This window comes from Eumetopias jubatus, unplaced genomic scaffold, assembly GCF_037043125.1.
Source record: "Eumetopias jubatus isolate StellerSeaLion01/CBP00866 unplaced genomic scaffold, mEumJub1_p1.0 scaffold_6, whole genome shotgun sequence".
In the NCBI taxonomy this organism is placed as follows: domain Eukaryota; kingdom Metazoa; phylum Chordata; class Mammalia; order Carnivora; family Otariidae; genus Eumetopias; species Eumetopias jubatus.
In genome coordinates, this window is record NW_028274812.1 from 120,362,132 (window position 1) to 120,379,020 (window position 16,889).

The following is a 16,889-nucleotide window of genomic DNA, read 5'->3' on the forward strand; positions in this document are numbered from 1 at the left end:
TGGTAGAAGGTCCAGGGGGAGTATTGAAATGGAGGTGGGGGGATTGATGTCTGGAGACAAACCGAAAATGAGATGAGGATTGAAAAATCATCTTTATTACTCTTGGAGTTGGGAGTCTCCAGCTTCTCCTCCCCCCAGCACAATTGCAGCTCCCACCATATCCATCTGGGGCACAGATGAAGCCACAGGTCAGTTACTGGACAGCTCGCAGGCCTCTGGTGGGAGGAGGGAGAAGAGAAGAGGATGGAAAGGAAGGAACTCCAGGGAGAAAAGCAAGGTTGGTGGTAATGGGGTGGAGGAGAATGCATTCCCGCTTTTCCTCGCATCAAAGAAGGGGTCCCTGAGGCCCTTTTCCCTATGTGTCTAAACCCCTGCCCCTTTTATCCACTGCAAACTCAAGAAACCTCTCTTTTGAGTAGCCCAGAGCCCATCCTGGCTCCCTCAGGTGACACCACACCTCTTGGCCACATCCTTCTGGTGCCATCACAGCCTATGACACAAATGGAGGTGTCAGCACAGCCACTCTAATGATGTCAGCCTTTGACCATGCCCTCCAGTGCCATCACTTGAGTCCCTTTCAGCCGGCACCTGCAGAAGACTTGGTGAGTCCTAGTCCTCTTTTGTGGGACTTTACCCCCTCACCTTGATTCCTGGGAGTCCGTAAGAAGGCCTTGAAATCCAGGCAGGAGGTCAGGGACTGGAATTCCTCCACGCACTTCTCAGGAGGGTGTGGTGAGCGATCTGGAAGAGCAGGGCAGGGCCAGGCCCATCAAAGTCCCAGTTTCTCAGTACCTCCCTGGTGAGGACCTCATGGAAGCAGCACCCAGCCCTTCCTGGGATGATATCATAGGGCCCAGGGTGAGAGGCTCTCCTGCTCTTCTGTTGTTTCTCTCCAACCCTTCCTGCCTGGCATCCCCACTCACTGTAGAGGAGGAAGCGCTGGTAACCCTGGCCTGACTCTTTCAGCATGATTCCACCTGGGCATGAGCTGGAGAAGAGCTTGGTCTTCATGTCAGGGCGGCCTGTTGGGGCAGGTATTTGCGGGGGAGAGTGTGTGAGGACAGAGATGCAAAACCAAGCAAGCCCAGGGGACTTGGGGAGGGTGAGGGCTGGAGAGAACCTACCTTCAGTTCTGAGATCTGTGCTCCCCTCAGTCAGGTGGTAGATCCATTTCCGGGGCACACAGAGCCCATTTTTCCTACAGAAGTGGTGGCAAGGACGAAAGACTGAGTGACACCCCAGCCACACAGTACCAGCCTCTATTCCATCTTATTTCTCTTTGAAGCCTGGGTCCCCTTGGGTTTCAGGCTACCAAGGGACAGGTGGTTAGGCCCATCTCTCTTCAGAGGGAAACTAATAGAACTGTTGAACTCAGTGGGCCAAAAACAGTGGATATCCCAAAGAGCCTAGCTCTTTGTGGGTGGGTGCTCATATTTTGGGCAGAGACTGCACCTCCTGGTGCCTCTGCCTCCTCACCACTCACATGCGGATGGTAGCACGAAGCTGGAGCTTCATGGGCGCAGAGCCTGTAGCCATGTTGAAGACAATGTTGTCCACAGGGTCAAAAGTCACCAACTCCTCCTTGGTGGGAGCTGCCCCTGCGATAAAGTACCACCTGCCCAGGTGTGGCTCTGGGAACTGCAGAGAACGAGAGGATCAGAAGAGGGTGGGTCCCCACTACAGGGTCCATTCAACCTCTTCATCACCACTCTTAAGATGGCAGGACTTAGCAGTGGAGTGGCAGCTGCTTTTTTCCAATGAAGGGTTGGGTTATGACAGGAAGTCATTAAGCGACTTTTCCTTTGTAGCCCCCTCAATCAACCTGAGTAACCACCCACCTCCCAATTCTACCATGTCTCCGCATTGATGGCCACAGTACTAATTTTTTTTTTTTTTTTACTTGTTCTTGCATTCATTATGTTAATACACCCTTTCTCCCTTCCTTTCCCAGCATGGCTTCTGGTCATCCAAGGCCACCCACCCAAGTCTCTCAGAGGCCCCACCATCAGCTTCTCCCATTCTCAGTCCATACCTCTTTCCCATCCACTCCCTGAGTTGTCAGCTGACTGTACTCAGGGCACTGGTAGATGGCGTTAAGGAGAATACCACAGAGGTAGAGCAGAGCTGCCCATATTTGGTGGACCATCTTCAGGCAGGAGGGAGCTGGTGCTCTTCGTGAAGTGGCTGGTGCCTTAACTGCTCTTTCTCCCCCTGCTAGTTATTCAGTCCACTCTGCTTCCAGCCCCCTTGCCTCGACCCTTGACCCTTTCACCTGCTAATGAGTAACTTCAACCTTGTTTTCCAACCCAAGCCTGGATTACCTACAGTGTTTGGGCCTTCCTCCCCCTCTTCTAGATGCCATCACTCCATAATATACCCTGGCATGTCCAGGGTCTCAGGAATTATGAGAGCTGAGCCCTCTAGGTATAAGCCTGTGGTCTTTCAACACATATCTGTGCTGGATATCTGCTCTGTTGCACAGATATCTGAAGAGAGGTGAACTGATTCTTTTCATTCATTCACCCAGCAAACTGTTGTGAGTCCCAGCTGTTTGCCCAGCTAAGCCCTAGAGACATAAAAATGAATGACAGTCGCTGGCCTTGAGAGCAGTAAAAAAAAAAAAAAAAAAAAAACTAGTTGTGTAAACAAAACAAATCCTTGCAGTACACAGCCTGGTAAGTTCTTTAGGACAGGCCCCCAGGTGCTGGGGCCTGGTGAATGGGAGGCCTCGCTGAAATTTGTAATTAGGGAAACAATCTGAACACCCCTGAGAAAAGTTCACTGACACGAGCTCATTCACTCAACATTTATTACCAGAAGGAAGAGGTTGTATCAGTAAAGGTTGGAGGATAGATACTGGTGTTAGGCAGAGTTAGGCAGAGTGCAAACCCTAACTCCACTATTTGTTAGATCTTGAACAATTTTATTAATCTCTATGCCTGTTTTTTTTCACTTGTAAAATGATCAAATCATCAGTCTCATAGGATTAAAAGAGATAATGCACATAAAGCCCTTAGCAAAGGCCTGCACGTGGTTAAGTCCAAAGTAAATATTCACTATAATTAATGTTTGTAAAGGCCCTTATTACAGTTTCAAGTGGGCTATAGGTTCTCAAATAATAGTCCGTAAAGAATTGTCAAGAGGCACTCATTGGATAGTGCCAAGTGGGTGGAGCAATTAATGCAATGAGAGAGAGATGGGGCTTCCTTAATAGATTATGTATAAACCACAGACTGCCAAAAAATTTCTGAGAGGTGAGGCTTGCTATGGGTTTGCGACTTAGTTAAAAGAACCAAGTTTGGGTGATGGGTATATGAGGGCCCCTTATAACATTTGGGGGTAATGTTTGCCATTTTTTTTTAAATAGATTTTGACAGAGAGAGACACAGCGAGAGAGGGAACACAAGCAGGGGGAGGGGGAGTGGGAGAGGGAGAGGGAGAGGGAGAAGCAGGCTCCCCGCCAAGCAGGGAGCCCGATGCGGGGCTCGATCCCAGGACCCTGGGATCATGACCCCAGCCGAAGGCAGACGCTTAACGACTGAGCCACCCAGGCGCCCCCGTTTGCCATTTTTTGTAATAATAAAAAGCAAATATATATAAAATACAACAATTTATAGGGGCAGTAAAGCAGAAGTGCTTGACCCGGGGTCTGGTAGGCCTGGACTTGTCAGTTCTGCCACTTACTTTCGCCTAAGTGTACTTCCCTATAAAATGGATGTAATAACTATCTCAGGTGTTGAAAGGCTTTTAAATGGGGCAGTACGCAAAACCCTGAGCAATTTGGCTGGCACAAACCAAGGTGCTCGCTGAACAGGTGTTTAGTAGAACTCTTAACTGAAACAGTACTGGGACCTGGGTAGAAACTACGAATCCCAGAAAGGCTGTGGGCACCGGGGACAGGCAGTCCCGCAGCCACGGGTCTAGGAGAAGTTGCAGCGCCGCGGGGCGAGGGCGGGGGCGGGGTGCGACTGCCCAGTCCGCCCGTCGACCCCGGCCAGCGGAAGCCCTGCGGTGGCCCTTTCAATAGCCCAGGATCGGACTCTTGAGCTTCGGTCCAGTCTGACTTCATTCGCTCCCAATTCCCAAACTTGGAAGCGCCCTTTCTGACGAAAGTCCTGAAAAGCAGTAAATCCTTAGTTGCTCCAGAACATGGCGTATCCTCCCGGCCGCACACCGCCGGCAAGGAACATGGCGCCCACACCCCGCCAAACGCCCACCGGGCAGCACCGAGATCAGCCCCAGCGACGCGACGGCACACCCAGGTAGCTCGCGAACCACCTCCAACCGCCTAAAGAAAGGATGACTTCCGGAGGCGCCGAAAGAGTAGAGCTGCGAGGGCCAGAGTGAGAAGACAGAATTTTAGGAGGCCAGCACAGTGCCGCCTCAAATTCTCTGCCGGCCAAGACTTTAACACAGATTAATGAGGAACAATCCCCAGGCCCCAAACTCCCAAGAGGCACAAACTGTCCAAAGCCTCTCGAGGTATAGAGTCTCATCTGGTAATTATTTTCAGGCATTTATAGTAGCCACCTCAACCTCCCACGGCTCAAGCGCGTGCACAGAAGTGAACAGTGTTGGGGGGGTGGGGAGGTGCCTAAGAGTGTACGCATGCGTCGTGCAACGCACGCAGGCGCAGTACGGTCCCCCGGGCGACGGCGGTGGCGGCTCCTCGGGGTGCTCGGCTCCCTCCCATCCAGGCCGGCCCCGGCCCGTCTAGCCCCAAGGAACTCACTGTTTGGGGCCGCGAACTTCCTCGTGGTGCCCCACAAGAGTAAAGCTTGGGGGCCTGAGGGGAGCCGGAAGTACCGCCTAGCGATCCCCAAATACTATCGGGGAAACGGAAGTGGCCATCGGTGGCAAGTTGGGGGAGACCGGAAGTGACGGTACCGTGGGGAGCTCGGGGGCGGAGCCCGGGGTGGTGGTATTGGTAGTGGTGGGGTGTGTGTGTGTGTGTGTGTGTGTGTGTGTGTGTGTGTGTGTGTCTCTGTCTCTGTCTGTCTGTGTCTGGTGTGTGTTGGTTGCGCCGCTCTGCTGGAGCATCGAGGGAAGGCGGAAGAGGGGGGCAGTGAGCTAGCCAGTCTGGCCCCCCGTGAGTGTCCGTCGTCTCGGGTCTGTCGTGACTTAGGCGGGTTCGATGGGCGTGGCCTGGCGCGCGTGCGCGAAACCACTGTCTCCGCAGAGTCTGGCGCGACCCCCGTTCTCGTGTGTTCCCCAGGGTTTGCCGACCTTTGGGGCGTTTGTCGTATCGCGACTGGTGATGACACTGGTCTCCTGTTTCCTACATTCCCGGCTTCCTAGCCTGACTGGCCCTCCCTTACTGTGATTGGCATTGTGGAGCCCCTCCCATCTCCCCGTTCTCCAGCTCCTTGTGCCGTCGATCTCCTTGCCCTTTGTGTTTCTCTCCCCGCGCCCCGGAATCAGAAGGGGGATGGGGGCGGGTGTGAGTGTGTGTGCTTCTGTGGGAGAAACTCTTTAGGTATTAGGGCGGAGACTCAGGCCGGGGAGGCTTCCGGGTATATAAAATCTGCTTTGGGCGACAGCAGGCCTCCCTCCCTCTATTCTTCCTTAGAGAGCTGTCAGCCATGGAGCCCAGTGATAGTACCAGTACCACTACCAGTATGGAGGAGCCTGACAGCCTGGAGGTGCTGGTGAAGACCTTGGACTCTCAGACTCGGACCTTTATTGTGGGGGCCCAGGTGAGACCCTAGCACTTCTGGAAGACACCCATTAATTCTTCCTCTTACAGGCCCCTTATTCTGAGAGAAGAGCCTGATTTTTTTGGTCCTCGAATCTTTTTTCATTGGTTCCTTTGTTCGTATTTTAGACAGGACATTTTCTGGTCTTTCTCGTTGAGTAAGAAGGTATGGCTTCGGTTGAATGAGGCAGATTTTGTTCTGCCTTTTTCCACCTTGATAGAATTCAGTGCAGAGGGAAATGTGGAGGAAGGAGGAATCTGTATGCCATTATCATGAGCGAACCCCAGCCCAAAGGGACAGACATGGATTGTGCCTTTGGGAAGGGAAACAGAACAGAGATCCAAAACTCGAGTCTTAAAAATAAAAATTAATCAGGTCTGTATTATGTTTTTAAAGGTTAGAAATCAGAGCCTGTAGCGCAGGTAGGTCCCTAGCAGACTGTTGAGTGGAATTAACTAGTATCTGTGGCATAATTTGAATCTTTTGATTTTAATGCCAGAGACACAGCTGTCTGTACCATTAGTTCCTGTGGTACTTGGAGACAGAATTATGAGGGGTTGGTTCATAGCTTTTAAAACGTATACAAAAAACTGTATAGGCTTTTGTGACTAGACGTACATAAACAATTTGGTACTTCCCAGGACTCACTTGTCCAGTTAGGAAAGTGTTTGTTATTTTCTTTCTTCGCCGTTAAGCCTTCCTTAGCTTGACTTTCCACTCTCCCTTCCTTTTCGTTGCTTTTATCTTTGAGATTGCAGAGTTGTATCATTTTGTGTTTGGGGAGGGGTCACTGGTGTCTGTAGACACACATTCCTTTGGGAGCCAGGGGGAGAAGGGAATGCCAATTAGCTTTTCTGTGTCTCAGCCACATAATTTTTTTCTGGGCACATGACTTGAAGTTTGTTAACACTTATTGTTTGTCTTGACAGGGGTAAACAGGTTTTGGTTTGGGGCTTTGTACAATAATTACCTCACAAGACAAATGGGTAGTGATGTTACGATTGGGTGGTTTTTACTCCTCACTCCCAAAAGTCAGTTGTCGCCCTTCCATCGTTCCCCTTTTCCTACATTCGCTGATAGTTCTTGGTCTCTCTTTGCTTGTAGATGAATGTAAAGGAGTTTAAAGAGCACATTGCTGCTTCTGTCAGCATTCCCTCTGAGAAACAGCGGCTCATTTATCAGGGACGAGTTCTGCAGGATGATAAGAAGCTCCAGGAATACAGTAAGTTTGGGGGAGGCAGTTCAGAGGTTGAGGGATGAGCTGAGGCTTTGGGCTTACTTGATCGTATAATGCTTTGGTGTGTATCTTTTTTTTCTGCAGATGTTGGGGGAAAGGTTATTCACCTGGTGGAGCGGGCTCCTCCTCAGACACAGCTCCCTTCTGGGGCATCTTCTGGGATAGGGTCTGCCTCAGCCACCCATGGTGGAGGACCCCCACCTGGTACTCGGGGCCCTGGGGCCTCTGTTCATGACCGGAATGCCAACAGCTATGTCATGGTTGGAACCTTCAACCTTCCTGTAAGCTTGTGTTCCACATAGGCCAGTTTTTGTGGGGAAGGGTGGTTTGGTTGTGGTAATAGCAGAGAGCTCATAAAGACAGATGTTTCGGTCTTTAGATTGGGTTTCCAGGTCCCTGAGGTCTGATATGGCCTCAGTCTTTGAGAAAAAGGGTGGGGCTCCAGAAAATGAGTTGGAGGTGTGGGGGCCTTAGGTAATTTGGCTTCTCCCAGAGCAACTTCCCTTACCCTTTTCCCAGAGTGACGGCTCTGCTGTGGATGTTCACATCAACATGGAACAGGCCCCGATTCAGGTATCACGGGCCTGGGAGGGTCAGGGAAGGGGATCTGGGAGAAGGAGGCCATGAGGTGGGGCGGCGGGGGCGGGGGCTGGCTGAGGAGCCAGCTGGGACCTGATTCAGTGGGTGGTAGAGTTCATGGCTTCGTCTCAGACATATCCTCATTTTATGTTTTTTATCATATAGAGTGAGCCCCGAGTACGGCTGGTGATGGCTCAGCACATGATCAGGGATATACAGACCTTACTATCCCGGATGGAGGTCAGTGGGCAGGGCTGGCTAGGGTCTGTCTTATCTTTTCATTCTTCCTTACCGTTCTATGTCTGCCTGGCAGCGAAGGCATGACTGGCCATATCAGCCGGATCCTTCCTGCCTAATCTGGTCTCTTCTCTGCAATCTTCACTCTTTGGGGCAGAAAAAATGTCTTTGTCGAGCTCTCTTGTCCCTGCCAATCCTCTGGGTGCCTGGTATCTGGGAAGTTTGTTGCCGACTTATCAGATAACTTTTTTTTTTAAAGATTTTATTTATTTATTTAATTGACGGAAGAGAGCGAGAGAGGGAACACAAGCAGGGGGAGTGGGAGAGGGAGAAGCAGGTTTCCTGCTGAGCAGAGACCCTGATGCGGGGCTCGATTCCAGGACGCTGGGATCATGACCTGAGCTGAAGGCAGTCGCTTAACAAACTGAGCCACCCAGGCGCCCCTTACCAGATAACTCTTGTGGCTTCTTTTTTCAATTACAGAAGCAGCCTGTGCTTTTTTAGTTTTTTTTTTTTTTTTTAAGATTTCATTTATTTATTTGACAGACACGGCGAGAGAGGGAACACAAGCAGGGGGAGTGGGAGAGGGAGAAGCAGGCTTCCCGTGGAGCAGGGAGCCCGATGCGGGGCTCGATCCCACAACCCTGGGATCATGACCTGAGCTGAAGGCAGATGCTTAACCACTGAGCCACCCAGGCGCCCTGTGCTTTTTTAGTTTCTTAGTTACTGTCTGATGCTGAGATGTCCCAGTTCCGTTAGTTTGCGTTGTGACTGTAGCATGTGATGTTTTTTATTCTTCTAGCGGTGGTTTAGGGAACCATCATTTCTTTATTGTGTTAGTAACTCTCAAGCATCACAGGTTATTTATTATGCATCTTGTTTAAGTGCAGTGCTGGTTGCTGGGGAGTCAGAGAGACAGGTGCAAGGCCCTGCCTTCAGGAGCCTAGTTAGAGCTCCTTCTCCACTCGTTCTCCGTTGATCTGAGTAATCTGCAGCAGTCTCATCCTGCCTTTGGTATCCTGAATCTCTCCCCTTCAGTGTCGAGGGGGACCCCAAGCACAGCATAGTCAGCCGCCCGCACAGACGCCGACTGTGGCCCCGGAGCCTGTCGCCTTGAGCTCTCAAACATCAGAACCAGTCGAAAGCGAAGTGCCTCCTCGGGAGCCCATGGAGGCGGAAGAAGTGGAGGAGCGTGTCCCAGCCCAGAGCCCAGAACTCACCCCTTCTGGCCCAGCCCCTGTTGGCCCAACACCTGCCCCAGAGACAAATGCGCCCAAGTGAGAACCCGAGGGACGCTTTGGGAGGGGGGTGAGGGATCCTCAGTGAAGTATGAGAGCCGGGAAGGGGACGATGGGAGAAGGGGCCCGCTGGGCATTCTTACCTGTAGGGTTAGCCTGGTGGGGCAGAGAGAGGCTCTGGACCAGCCGAACGAGGTTAGGGCCGGCAGTGGAGCCGGAAGCACTGCTGTCCCTGGGGCAAGGAAATCCAAGTGGTGGTTCCTGAGCCCAATCCAGACTCTCTTCCCCGAGTTCACATGGGCGGCGTTTCTTCCTTCAGCGTTCGTTCCCTGCCATCATAGGGATGGGGTTGTGTGGCGGGGAAGGCGGAAACAGATGTTTTCTTCTTCTTGTCTTCTCGTGGGTGCAGGTGAAGGATGGATGTTCTGCTGGTCCCAGGAGGGATTGGGCCAGGTGTCTGGGGAGCTGCGGAGAGACAGGGCATTGTAGTCTAGGTCAGCTGGGAGGCTGGGGATCTGAGGAGAGCCTCCGCTCACTGCCTCTTGGGGTCGCCCACAGCCATCCTTCACCTGCGGAGTACGTCGAAGTGCTCCAGGAGCTCCAGCGGCTGGAGAGCCGCCTTCAGCCCTTCCTGCAGCGCTACTACGAGGTTCTGGGTGCCGCTGCCACCACGGACTACAATAACAACGTGAGTGCCACCCGCCCCCTCACCCCCGGCGTGTCCCACAGGGAGCGGGCTGGAATGCAGCTAGCTAACCCTTCCGCCCCCCCCCCCCCAAAAATGACATTGTCTGCAACGGAATGAGTTCTCTGTAGACTTGTCTACTGTTTTTTTTTCTCGATCTCTTGAGTGAGTCGTTCAGGAAGCTTACATAGAGTGAGGGAAAAGAGTGGATGATGACGTGCTGATTTTCTGGGGCCTGTTGTGGTAGGGAACTTTGTACATATGTGCAGTGGAAATTATTTGCCCAGACTGGGCCTACCCGGAAGCTTCCCAGGCTATGCTTAAAGGTGTAGAGAGTACAGCGTTCTTCAGGGCTGTTACTGCTTTTGTTACCGAGGTTCATTCCAGCCTAATAGGTGTTTGCCTTTCTGTGCTCGGCCCCGGCGGGGGGGGGACAGCAAGAGGGCCGTGAAGAGGACCAGCGCTTGATCAACTTGGTGGGGGAGAGTCTGCGGCTGCTGGGCAACACCTTCGTGGCCCTGTCTGACCTGCGCTGCAATCTGGCCTGTGCGCCCCCGCGACACCTGCACGTGGTTCGGCCCATGTCGCACTACACCACCCCCATGGTGCTTCAGCAGGCAGCCATCCCCATCCAGGTGGGTCGGGGGAGCCTGGAGGGCCAGACACGCGGGGCTGTTGGTGGAACGACCCAGAGTAGCTATCGGGCTTGAAGCGAGAAGGGGTGGGCTTTGGGAATACAAAGGGATGGAGAATGGGGAGGCTGAAGGAGTTTGTCTCGGGGTGCCCTGGGTTAGGCTCTTGTTTTCCTCACTCCTGCCTCATCTGTCTCCTCCAGATCAACGTGGGAACCACTGTGACCATGACGGGGAATGGGACTCGGCCCCCCCCGGCTGCCAGTGCGGAGGCAGCTCCCCCTGGTCCTGGGCAGGCCTCGTCCCTGGCTCCCACTTCTACCACTGTCGACTCCTCAACCGAGGGGGTTCCCCCGCCAGGGCCGGCTCCCCCCCCGACCACCAGCCACCCGAGGGTCATCCGGATTTCCCACCAGAGTGTGGAACCCGTGGTCATGATGCACATGAACATCCAAGGTGAGTTAGGGCCAGTCGTCGGTAGAGCAGAGGTGCACGACGCGGGAGGTGGGGTGGGCGTGGAGGTCTGAGAGCGAGGGTGGGGAGGGGAGAAGCCAGGGCCGGCTGCCAGAGGAGAGGAACCAGGGCAGAAGCTTTAGTCGGCCCGTGTGGGGAGGGACAGGAGGGACTGCTTGTCCCTGCAGATTGATGTGCGTGGCGAAGGGAGTGCCTCCTCCCTGTCCAGATGGAAGGAAAAGCCGGCTTTCTGGTGGGGGGAGTAGCGCCCTGAAGGATGCTGGTCTCAGGAGGATACAGTTAGGCCTTGGCCCCGCCTGTCTCAGGGCCACTCTTTCTGTCTCCCTGCCCAGATTCTGGCACACAGCCCGGTGGAGTTCCGAGTGCTCCCACTGGCCCCCTAGGACCCCCTGGTCATGGCCAGACCCTGGGTAAGAGTGAGGGCATATCAGAGCAGGCTGAGCTCTGGGTAGACAAGGGGTAGGGCCGAGTGGGTGGGTTGAAGGGGGTCCAGGTTCAAGGTTACATCAGACCCGCCCCCCAGGCTCCACCCTCATCCAGCTGCCCTCCCTGCCCCCTGAGTTCATGCACGCCGTCGCCCACCAGATCACTCACCAGGCCATGGTGGCAGCTGTTGCCTCCGCGGCCGCAGGTAATGACCCGGGAGGGGAAGCTTGGGAGGTGGGGCACGGTCCATGGTGGTGGGTGCCGTTGGCTGGCGGGCTGGGGCCCAGCCCTCAGCCCTCCTCGGTCTCTCCCCCACTGCTACCCACAGGACAGCAGGTGCCAGGCTTCCCGACAGCTCCCACTCGGGTGGTGATTGCCAGGCCCACCCCTCCACAGGCTCGGCCTTCCCATCCTGGGGGGCCCCCCGTCTCGGGTACTCTAGTGAGTAAGGGTGGAGGAGTTCTGGTGGGGGAGAGTCTGCGGAGAGGGTCCCGTGGTGGGGAGTGGACAGGGCAGGACTGAAAGCCTCTCCTCTCTCGGTTCAGCAGGGCACCGGGCTGGGTACCAATGCCTCTTTGGCCCAGATGGTGAGCGGCCTTGTGGGGCAGCTTCTGATGCAGCCCGTTCTCGTGGGTGAGTCCTTGCTCCCGCCCACCTCCCACTGCAGGGAGGGCCACAGCCCTGGAGGCCGATGCTCCTCTCTTCACGGCCGCTCCCCGGTTCTGTGCATGGGTCCTTTGTCCTTGCTTTCCTGGCGGGGAGAGCGGGATGGAAATGCCGGGGCATCTCGTTTTTCCTTAGAGTTCACCTTGTCTCTTTCTGTCTGTCCAGCTCAGGGGACCCCAGGAATGGCTCCACCTGCGGCCCCCGCCACTGCTTCAGCTAGTGCCGGGACCACCAACACTGCTACCACAGCCGGCCCTGCCCCCGGGGGGCCTGCCCAGCCTCCGCCCCCTCAGCCCTCCGCAGCTGACCTGCAGTTCTCACAGCTCCTGGGGAGCCTGCTGGGTCCTGCAGGGCCCGGGGCTGGGGGGCCCGGCGTGGCTTCTCCTACCATCACAGTGGCGATGCCTGGCGTCCCCGCCTTCCTGCAGGGCATGACTGATTTTCTGCAGGTGGGTGGCTGGATTGCTCTTCAGCTTCAGCCTCCCTTTCCTTGGGCCCAGCCAGGCGCTGGTGTCTCGTTGCTATGATCTCTCTGCTGGGTTCCAGCGTCCGGGGGCCTAGCGGTGGGAGGGGGCCCCAGGGCTTCACTGACACCCCAGCGCCCCCCCTCCACGGTTTTGGAGAAGAGGAAGATGAGGCTGTGAAGGCAGAGTAGCCCGCATTGCTGCTTTCTGACCTCACCCGTTCAGAGGGAGACGGGCTGGCGCTCTCCATCTTCAGGCTCCTTCTGGTTTGTGCCTTTCTGGTGTCTTGTCCCCGCTCTCAGCTTGTCTTCCGTGGTGTGTTCCTTCTCTGTCTGCTAGGCGACACAGACGGCGCCTCCGCCCCCTCCGCCGCCCCCACCCCCGGCCCCCGAGCAGCAGACCATGCCCCCACCGGGGTCCCCTTCTGCTGGCGCAGGGAGCCCTGGAGGCCTGGGTCTTGAGAGCCTGTCGCCGGAGTTTTTTACCTCCGTGGTGCAGGGTGTGCTGAACTCCCTGCTGGGCTCCCTGGGGGCCCGGGCCGGCAGCAGCGAGAGTATCGCCGCTTTCATCCAGCGCCTCAGTGGGTCCAGCAACATCTTCGAGCCTGGGGCTGATGGGGCCCTCGGTGAGCGAGTCGGGGAACGGGGCCGGGGGGGGGCGATGGCCTCTATTGGGGGTGTTGCCGAGGCAGAATGAGGCCGACGGGCTGGTGGTGGGCGGGCAGGCCAGGTGGTGAAGGCCACTGCTGACTTCGGCCCCTGTTCCTAGGATTCTTTGGGGCCCTGCTCTCTCTTCTGTGCCAGAACTTTTCCATGGTGGACGTGGTGATGCTCCTTCACGGCCATTTTCAGCCCCTGCAGCGGCTTCAGCCCCAGCTGCGATCCTTTTTCCACCAGCACTACCTGGGTGGCCAAGAGCCTACACCTGGCAACATACGGGTAAGTGAAGACCCTGGGTCTCAGAGCGCTCCTGCTTAGCTTCCGTTTCTTCTTCCTGACTCTGTTTATCTGTCAGCTAAAGTCACGATGGCTCCAGCCCGAGCCCTGGACTTACTGGAGGTGGAGGGGAGGGCAGTTGTCTCAAGGGCTGGGGCCTGGGCCTGAACTTGTGCTGCTTCCCCTTAGACGGCAACCCACACGTTGATCACGGGCCTGGAAGAATACGTGCGGGAGAGTTTTGTGAGTAACCTTCCCCGTTCTTTGTGTCCGGCTGTGGTCGGGGTGGCTGCCGTTCTCCTGCGTTCTCGATCCTAGTCCCTCAGGGTTCCTGAGTTGGGGGTCTTTGCGTGTCTTGTTTTTCAGTCTCTGGTGCAGGTTCAGCCCGGCGTGGACATCATCCGGACAAACCTGGAGTTTCTCCAAGAGCAGTTCAACAGCATCGCTGCCCACGTGCTGCACTGCACAGGTCAGGGGCGGGCCCGCAGGGCGGCAGGTGTCGGGGGGTGTTAGAGGTGCAGGGCTGCCGGGTGCCAGTGTCCCCTCCTCACGTCTTGCCCACAGACAGTGGATTTGGGGCCCGTTTGCTGGAGTTGTGTAACCAGGGCCTGTTTGAATGCCTGGCCCTCAACCTGCACTGCTTGGGGGGACAGCAAATGGAACTTGCCGCAGTCATCAATGGCCGAATTGTAAGCACCACCCAGCCCAGTCCTCCGATCTCCAGCCTTTTGTTTTCTTAGGGTTCCATGCTCTCTGCTATCCTGCAGTTCTTGTTTTGCTTTGCTTCTCCAAACTGCCACCCTTTACTCTTTGATACCTTTCAAGAGCCGGTTGAGGATGTTGTGTTCCAAGGCTGCTTTTTGTCCTCAGCGTCGCATGTCTCGCGGGGTGAACCCATCCTTGGTGAGCTGGCTGACCACCATGATGGGACTGAGGCTTCAGGTGGTTCTGGAGCACATGCCCGTGGGCCCTGACGCCATCCTCAGATATGTTCGCAGGGTCGGTGACCCCCCCCAGGTAAGGGCCCCGATGGGCTCTGGGGTCCGGCGACTTGGGGGAACTGGACAGGGACGCCTGAGAGGGCCTTTTGTGTTCTCCTTCTCTGTGCAATTTCGTAGCCACTTCCTGAGGAGCCGATGGAAGTTCAGGGCTCAGAGAGGACTTCCCCTGAGCCTCAGGTACCAGGGAGAGGTCGAGGGGCCAGACAACGGGGAGCGGAGGGCTGCGGGCAGGAGGGCTGGAGGCTGGGGCTGCCGGAGCCTGCATCTTCCCCGCTGTCTCACTCCCAGCGGGAGAATGCTTCCCCGGCCCCGGGCACGACGGCAGAAGAGGCCATGTCCCGAGGGCCACCTCCTGCTCCCGAGGGCGGCGGCTCCCGGGACGAACAGGACGGAGCTTCCGCGGAGACCGAGCCTTGGGCAGCCGCAGTGCCCCCAGTGAGTGTCGGGAGGTGAGCTGGGGGCCAAGGGCAGCCGGAAGTTGTGCCGGTTCCTCATCATCTCGTCCGTCCCCAGGAGTGGGTCCCGATTATCCAGCAGGACATTCAGAGCCAGCGGAAGGTGAAGCCGCAGCCCCCCCTGAGCGACGCCTACCTCAGTGGTATGCCTGCCAAGAGACGTAAGGTTGGTCTGCCTCTTCCCTGAGGAGCTCTTTATGCCCCTTCCCGTGCCGTGTTTAGAATCAAACTAGTTAGAGCCGGAAGGAATTCTTCCTACTTTCGTCCTGGGGCTGAGTGGACGAGGAAGCCTTCCTGGGACTCTCCCACAGTGGCGGCAGCACACCTCAGGCTAGCGCGTGCCAGCGCCGCTCTCCTCCCCCAGCCACCTGAGCCCCGGGTGCCCGTGTGGCCAGGGCCCGGTTCCGTGAGGGGGGGGCTTCCTCTCATGGACTAGCTAGCTCTGAGTGCCGGGTGGCGCGGCTCCTCCTGCCCCTCTTGCTTTGAAGAGCAAGTCCAGCACGCGCACATGCCCTCTCACCAGAGCCAGAGCCAACTCGGAAGGCCTTCCTGCGCTCAGAACCACCCGCGGGCTGGTTCCCTCCTCTCCACTAGCCTAGAAACTCAGTGGTTGGCTCCTGGAAAGGGTGAGCTGGGTGGTGGCACTGGATCTGACGTTGATCCCCTTTTCCCTCCCGACCCCCTGTCCCCCAGACGATGCAGGGTGAGGGCCCCCAGCTGCTGCTCTCAGAGGCCGTGAGCCGGGCAGCTAAGGCAGCCGGAGCTCGGCCCCTGACGAGCCCCGAGAGCCTGAGCCGGGACCTGGAGGCACCAGAGGTTCAGGAGAGCTACAGGCAGCAGGTGCCGCCGCCTTGAAGCAGAATAGGGATGGTCTAGTGGGAGGGGTCGGGCTAGGGCCCCTCTTTTCTGATCCCTTCAGAGACAAACTGGTCAGCCTGGGGCTACTACTTGATGTTTTTTAAAAGAGTTTTCTCCCTAGTGGCATCTGGGAAGGCTCCCGACAGTGTGGCTGGTGGGAAGTGCTAGCTCCTAAGGGACGGCCTTGCGTGCTCCCTGGGATCCCAGGGCCTTGGCCAGTGCCCCTCCAACCCGGTTGCGCGCTCTCTCTCTCTCTCTCTCTCTCTCTCTCTCTCTCTCTCTCTAGCTCCGGGCTGATATACAAAAGCGACTGCAGGAAGACCCCAACTACAGCCCCCAGCGCTTCCCTAATGCCCACCGGGCCTTTGCTGATGATCCCTAGCTCTTTGCTCTGTGGCCCTCCTTCCGCAGGGGACCATTTTCCCCCATCTTCCTTCACAGTATTTAAGAAATAAAAGTCAGATTTTCCTGGCTCTTTTGTCTGTAAGTTGTCTTTCTTAAGTCGTCGAAGTACTTCAGTCTTCTCTGAGCTTGTTTGAAACGAGTAGTTCCTAGGAGCCCGGCTGTGTGTTAATCCTTCCCGGCGAGCAGCCGCGCGTTGCCATGTTCTGTTCACGTGGCGCAGCGCTGAAACGAAGCCTGGCAACAGCGATCACGCACATGCATTTTACGCATATGTGAAAGAACGGAGTGCAGAGATGGCCCAAACCTATTTCTAGGCCAGCACAGAGCTCTCAAAACTATCCGATAAAAAACCATTTAACTTCCAAGCAGCTGCTGACCCGAATACAGTCTTAGCAGGACTAGCCAAGCTTGACAGCAGTGGCACTCATCTACCGGGTTCCACGGGCCTCCTCCTGTTCATGTGCTTGAATGTGGAGTCCACAAAACCGCTTTCAAGGCCCTCAAGTTTGTAGCCAGGACCCAAAAGGAGAGGAGGCTGCGAATTCCTTGCTACTCCCTCGGAGAGATGCAGTTGCAGTCCCCTCCCCGGGTGCTAGCTTAGCGCTGGACCAACAGAACTTGGCTGAAGACCTGCTAAGGCCAGGCCATATACTTCAGAGCTTCCACCAAGACCTCTCGGGACACTAACTCGGATTTAAGAGGCCTGATGACTCTGCTATCTTGCTGGACAGGCCAGAGACACTGCTTGACAATCCAGTGGGGTGCTACCTTCTGGAGGTACCACCAAAAGCCTCAGACACATTGGACCAGCCTGGTGTCGGCTCCAGACTGGTAGCCAACAGACCTCACTCACCGGAGGCCAGCTCCAGCTCCCAGTCCCTAAGACGTCAATATACAATTG

At 56.0% G+C, this 16,889-nt stretch overlaps 2 protein-coding genes across 20 annotated transcripts; one reads left to right on the forward strand and one right to left on the reverse strand.

The window, feature by feature from the left end:
• Window positions 1–73: 73 nt before the first annotated feature.
• APOM (apolipoprotein M) lies at window positions 74–4,861 on the reverse strand. Of its 2 annotated transcripts, XM_088024074.1 has the most exons (7): window positions 4,733–4,861; window positions 2,033–4,329; window positions 1,484–1,638; window positions 1,125–1,198; window positions 924–1,022; window positions 643–741; window positions 74–215 (listed from the first exon to the last, which is right to left on the reverse strand). In XM_088024074.1, the coding sequence occupies exons 2-7, from the start codon at window positions 2,144–2,146 to the stop codon at window positions 190–192; spliced, it is 567 nt and encodes a 188-aa protein (XP_087880200.1). In that variant the 5' UTR covers window positions 2,147–4,329; window positions 4,733–4,861; the 3' UTR covers window positions 74–189. The 2 variants fall into 2 exon arrangements, with proteins under 2 accessions (XP_087880200.1, XP_027976259.1); XM_028120458.2 differs by lacking the exon at window positions 2,033–4,329.
• On the forward strand, window positions 4,620–16,056 carry BAG6 (BAG cochaperone 6). Of its 18 annotated transcripts, none has more exons than XM_028120448.2 (26): window positions 4,620–4,883; window positions 5,570–5,696; window positions 6,801–6,918; window positions 7,018–7,214; window positions 7,453–7,506; window positions 7,678–7,752; window positions 8,788–9,026; window positions 9,546–9,675; window positions 10,110–10,307; window positions 10,508–10,760; window positions 11,111–11,188; window positions 11,302–11,409; window positions 11,533–11,645; window positions 11,750–11,837; window positions 12,036–12,319; window positions 12,674–12,959; window positions 13,103–13,272; window positions 13,459–13,512; window positions 13,636–13,738; window positions 13,834–13,958; window positions 14,140–14,286; window positions 14,388–14,447; window positions 14,559–14,705; window positions 14,784–14,891; window positions 15,249–15,351; window positions 15,870–16,056. In XM_028120448.2, exons 2-26 carry the CDS (start codon window positions 5,583–5,585, stop codon window positions 15,878–15,880), a joined length of 3,363 nt encoding a protein of 1,120 aa, XP_027976249.1. In that variant the 5' UTR covers window positions 4,620–4,883; window positions 5,570–5,582; the 3' UTR covers window positions 15,881–16,056. The 18 variants fall into 18 exon arrangements, with proteins under 18 accessions (XP_027976249.1, XP_027976240.1, XP_027976242.1 ...); XM_028120439.2 differs by lacking the exon at window positions 15,249–15,351 and adding an exon at window positions 15,419–15,565; XM_028120441.2 differs by lacking the exon at window positions 15,249–15,351 and adding an exon at window positions 15,419–15,565 and having other exon boundaries at window positions 11,753–11,837.
• The last annotated feature ends 833 nt before the right edge of the window (window positions 16,057–16,889 follow it).

Bases quoted from the DNA above. Each gene is read 5' to 3' on its own strand.
- APOM (XM_088024074.1), bottom strand. From the start codon at position 2,146: ATGGTCCACCAAATATGGGCAGCTCTGCTCTACCTCTGTGGTATTCTC. The intron at 1,199-1,483 runs GTGAGTGGTGAG...CCACTTCTGTAG, and splicing joins CTTCGTGCTACCATCCGCAT to GAAAAATGGGCTCTGTGTGC. The intron at 1,023-1,124 runs GTAGGTTCTCTC...CTGCCCCAACAG, and splicing joins CACAGATCTCAGAACTGAAG to GCCGCCCTGACATGAAGACC.
- BAG6 (XM_028120439.2), top strand. From the start codon at position 5,583: ATGGAGCCCAGTGATAGTACCAGTACCACTACCAGTATGGAGGAGCCT. The intron at 12,960-13,102 runs GTGAGCGAGTCG...CCCTGTTCCTAG, and splicing joins TGGGGCTGATGGGGCCCTCG to GATTCTTTGGGGCCCTGCTC. The intron at 13,273-13,458 runs GTAAGTGAAGAC...GCTTCCCCTTAG, and splicing joins CTACACCTGGCAACATACGG to ACGGCAACCCACACGTTGAT.